Source organism: Mugil cephalus, chromosome 22 (assembly GCF_022458985.1).
Source record: "Mugil cephalus isolate CIBA_MC_2020 chromosome 22, CIBA_Mcephalus_1.1, whole genome shotgun sequence".
Taxonomy (NCBI): Eukaryota; Metazoa; Chordata; class Actinopteri; order Mugiliformes; family Mugilidae; genus Mugil; species Mugil cephalus.
In genome coordinates this window covers 46,761-51,036 of record NC_061791.1, presented here as the reverse complement: position 1 = coordinate 51,036, position 4,276 = coordinate 46,761, and the positions used below count along the sequence as shown (strand labels likewise).

The 4,276-nt window shown below is 51.5% G+C and overlaps 1 protein-coding gene across 1 annotated transcript; it reads left to right on the top strand.

Moving 5' to 3' along the window:
- Positions 1-169: 169 nt before the first annotated feature.
- On the top strand, positions 170-4,025 carry parp12b (poly (ADP-ribose) polymerase family, member 12b). Its single transcript, XM_047575486.1, has 8 exons — positions 170-598; positions 1,293-1,428; positions 1,883-2,126; positions 2,226-2,309; positions 2,574-2,700; positions 2,775-2,943; positions 3,013-3,133; positions 3,419-4,025. Exons 1-8 carry the CDS (start codon positions 291-293, stop codon positions 3,574-3,576), a joined length of 1,347 nt encoding a protein of 448 aa, XP_047431442.1. The 5' UTR covers positions 170-290; the 3' UTR covers positions 3,577-4,025.
- The last annotated feature ends 251 nt before the right edge of the window (positions 4,026-4,276 follow it).

The window sequence follows — 4,276 nt, the reverse complement described above, 5'->3', positions numbered from 1 at the left end:
AAAGACCTGCAGACACTTCCCACAATGCACCACTGCTGGTCCTGCACCTGGTTTCAATCATTGATCCACTCGTGACCAATCACAGCTCAGCTCTCACCACCTGCGTGACGTCACGGGTGTGGAAGCGGGTCAGAAAAATAAACCGATTGACAGAGACCTCAGCTAAAATCCGATTGGTCTCACTGTCACTATGGTAACTGTCTCTGTGCTCCTCCCCCTCAGTGTCTCTCTCTGTCCTCCCAGTCTCCCCCTGTCCTCCCCAGTCTGTCTTTAAACCTCCCCCCGTCAGCATGTTCAGCAGGGAGGTCCTCGGAGCCACCGTGGAGCTGTGCGGCAACATGGGGTCGATGCCGCTTCCAGATTTTCGCAAAAAGCTGCAGCAACACTTCACTCTGACGGATGAGGACTTCCGCTTCATCGTCAAGGAGTGCTCCCGCTTCCTGGAGGTCCGCGACCCGGCGGGGGTCGACTGGGTGGTGGCCAGGACGTCCCTGCGGCTCTGCAGGAACTACGGCCTCAATGAGCCGTGCAGGGGCTGCCAGCAGCTGCACCTCTGCAAGTTCTTTCTCTACGGAACCTGCAGGTTCGGGAAGGGCAGGTGAGACGCGCACGCGCACAGGTGATGTGGCCGTTTTTAACATGAAATGTGTGAGTAGAGATCAGAGAATCAGTCTGAACCCCTCCGTTTATCTCAACAAACGAACAGGTCCTAGTAGAACAAGGTCCTGATTCAGGTTCAGGTTCTGGTCTGGGACTACTTGATCTCTGCGGACTGATACAGACTCAGAGCAGCTGAGAAGAGACGAAACGAAACTTAAGGAAAAGAGACGAGAAGAAAACAGAGACTGTTGTTATTATAGTTGTTTTAAATATTACTAGTAGCCCTCTTCTTATTATTAATGTTATGATTGTTGTTGGTTGTTATTGTTGTTGTTGTTGTTGTTGTTGTTCACGAACATGTTCATGACGTCAGACCTGACGTTTGATTTCCGGAGAACTGAAACTCAAAGGAGCTAATTAGTAACAGGGCTCTTATCAAGACTCTACAAGTTCAAAGATGAAATGAAACTGAAACTTTTTCCTTTCGTTGTTTTTATTTTGGTTCCATGTTGACTGATGGTTAATTAATTAATTGATTAATTATTATGATTCTTCATTCAGTGAAATAAAACACATTTAAATTATTTCTTTATGTTGATGACGACACGTGTTCTGAGTTCTTGGTTCTTGGTTCTTGGTTCTGATCCTGAAGAACCGGTTCTGGTGAGTGACCTGGTTTGTCTGGTTCTCAGGAAACCCTGTAAGTTCTCCCACGACGTCCAGTCTGAGCACAACTACCCGTTACTGCGAGAGTGCTCCCTCCACCAGCTGGACCAGGACCTCCTGTTCCGGCTGCTGCTGCAGAACGATCCGGCTCTGCTGCCCGAGGTACCCGGCCCCACCTGGCCCCACCCGCCCCACCTGGCCCCGCCAGGCCCCACACGCCCCACCCGCCCCACCTGGCCCCGCCAGGCCCCACAGGCCCCACCCGCCCACCAGGCCCCACCCGGCCCACCAGGCCCCACCCGGCCCCACCAGGCCCCACCCGGCCCACCAGGCCCCACCCGGCCCACCTGGCCCCACCCGGCCCCACCAGGCCCCACCAGGCCCCACCAGGCCCCACCCGGCCCCACCCGGCCCACCAGGCCCCACCAGGCCCCACCAGGCCCCACCCGCCCCACCAGGCCCCACCCGGCCCCACCAGGCCCCACCCGGCCCACCAGGCCCCACCAGGCCCCACCTGGCCCACATGTTCCCACCCGCCCCACCTGTTACTGTGTGTTATATTGTGTTGTTGTTATATTGTGTCGTTATTATATTGTGTGTGTGTGTGTGTGTCCAGGTGTGTGTCCACTACAACCAGGGCCCGGGGCCTCGTGGACTCTGCTCCTTCCAGGACGACTGCTCCAGACTCCACTTGTGTCAACACTTCCTTCGAGGCGAGTGTCTCTTTGGACGTCGCTGTAGACGTCTTCACGCTGTGGACGGACAGGGACGCAGGACGCTGGAGGAGAGAGGACTGAGTGGGGACATCGTCCAACATCTTCCCTTCATCTACAGGAACAGCCACTTCCTGTCCGCTGCAGGTGAGACATGAGGACGTCCCCTGAGGATGTCTCCTGTCTGACCCTGTCTCCTTGTGGGCAGGATGTCCAATTGTCTTCTAACATGTTTGTGTCTTTCAGACAAGGTTCCTGATTCTTTCCAAGAATCGTCTCAAACTCCAGAGATTTGTCTCCACTTCATCAGAAACAGCTGCAGGTTCCACAGTGAGTTCATCAGTTTGTCCACTAGAGGACGGCAGAGACACTCCTTCATTCACTCCTTCATTCATTCATTCATTCATTCATTCATTCATTCCTGTCCCGTAGTTAACTTCCTGTTGTGTACCTAACTTCCTGTCCAGTAGTTAACTTCCTGTCCAGTAGTTAACTTCCTGTTGTGTAGCTAACTTCTTGTCGTGTAGCTAATTCCTGTCATGGAGCTAACTTCCTGTTGTGTCATGTAGCTATCTTCCTGTGGTCTTCCTGCAGACGACTGCCGTCGTGTCCACTTCCACCTGCCCTACAAGTGGGAGGTGTTTGATGGCAGCAGTTGGACCGAGCTGGAGGACCTGGAGGACATTGAGAGGGACTTCTGTGACCCATCGAAGACTCAGAGGTCAGAGGTCAGACCTGAGGTCAGCTTCCTGTTGGTGGTCAGATGTTAGACCAGATTGTTTCTTTTGTCTTCAGCGGCATCTCTTGGCCGGTCGACTTTCTGACGATGACGTGTGACTCGCTGCCTGTCCGCCGTCTGTCCACGGTGTCCTCAGTGACGAAGCCGTCCCACTACAGCCTGACCACAGAGTGGCGCTGGTACTTCAAGGGGGATCGGCGGACCTGGGTGGAGTACGGGGCTGAGGTGAGCCAGTTAGCATGTGAGCCTGTTAGCATGTTAGCATGCTGACCTCTGTGTCTCATGGCCCTCCAGGAGGACCAGCAGAGCTCCACATCAGTGACGTCCCAGACTCTGGAGGCTGTCTTCCAGTCTGACAGGACCGCTGAGGTCCCAGTGGTCAGGGGGACACGTCAGTACCTCATCAGCTTCACAGGTACAGAGGATGTACAATCAGAGAGGACGTCCACTCAGAGAGGACGTCCTCTCTGGTCTGAACGTCTTTTAATGTTTGTTTTGTGTCTTTACTGAACTCTTGAATTGTCTTATTGGATTTAAAAGTCTCCGATACGTCACATTTTACCAGCTGACTGGATTGTCCCTGTTGGATGAACAAGTCCAATAGATTCAATAGACATGTCCGACCTGTCCAACGCGTCCCAGTCTTTCCTGTCCTCCTAACCCTGCATTATGAGTCCTTCTTCTTCTGTGGTTTCTGCAGACATGTACCAGAGGAACCTCAAACACAACACCAAGAGGAGAGTCCGCCGGCGTCCACGCTTCCTGTCCTCAGCTCAGGTGGACAGACTGGTCTCAGAGTCCGGAGGACAGAGTCCAGGGGACAGAGGACTGATGTGGGACGTGACTGGAGCTGAATGAACATCTGCACCATCAGCTGTTTCCTTTTATTGGTCTTAGAACATTTCAACTGTCTCTGTCTCTGTGTCTCTATGTCTCTGTGTCTCTGTCTATGTCTCTGTCTATGTCTCTGTCTATGTCTCTATCTATGTCTCTGTGTCTCTGTCTATGTCTATGTGTCTCTGTCTATGTCTCTATGTCTATGTGTCTCTCTGTCTCTATGTCTCTGTCTGTGTCTCTGTCTATGTCTCTGTGTCTCTGTCTATGTCTCTGTGTCTCTGTCTATGTCTCTGTGTCTCCAGTCGTGTGTCTCTCAGGGAAACATTGACCGTGTGGAAGACGGTCAACATTTTAGTTTATTTCAGTTTATTTTGTGTTCGTGTTTAAATGGATCCTTTTTATACTTTTATAGTTTTATGTCTTGATTCTTATTTTTCTACTTCAACTCAAAATGAAACACGTCAATAATCTCCTTCGTCTTTTCTTTTAGTTTTATTTCAGGACTGTGAAAAAGTCTCACAATTCTTATTTGTCTCAAACTAATGTAAATATTAGAGACGTGATGTCTGATGACGTTAGACTCAACACTGAACAGAACCAGACGGACGAGACCAAAGAAATCCAGGAACACAGAACAGAACAGAACAGATCTCCCTGGATCCGTTCAGATGGACCAGAACCAACATGGGGGCTCGTCTGACGCATGGTGATGTTCTCTGTG

What these genes read in the sequence shown, in the direction of transcription:
- parp12b (XM_047575486.1), top strand. Translation starts at nt 291, where the DNA reads ATGTTCAGCAGGGAGGTCCTCGGAGCCACCGTGGAGCTGTGCGGCAAC. An exon ending in CCACTTCCTGTCCGCTGCAG is followed by an intron (nt 2,127 to 2,225) that starts GTGAGACATGAG and finishes TGTGTCTTTCAG; the next exon opens with ACAAGGTTCCTGATTCTTTC. An exon ending in GACCCATCGAAGACTCAGAG is followed by an intron (nt 2,701 to 2,774) that starts GTCAGAGGTCAG and finishes TTTTGTCTTCAG; the next exon opens with CGGCATCTCTTGGCCGGTCG.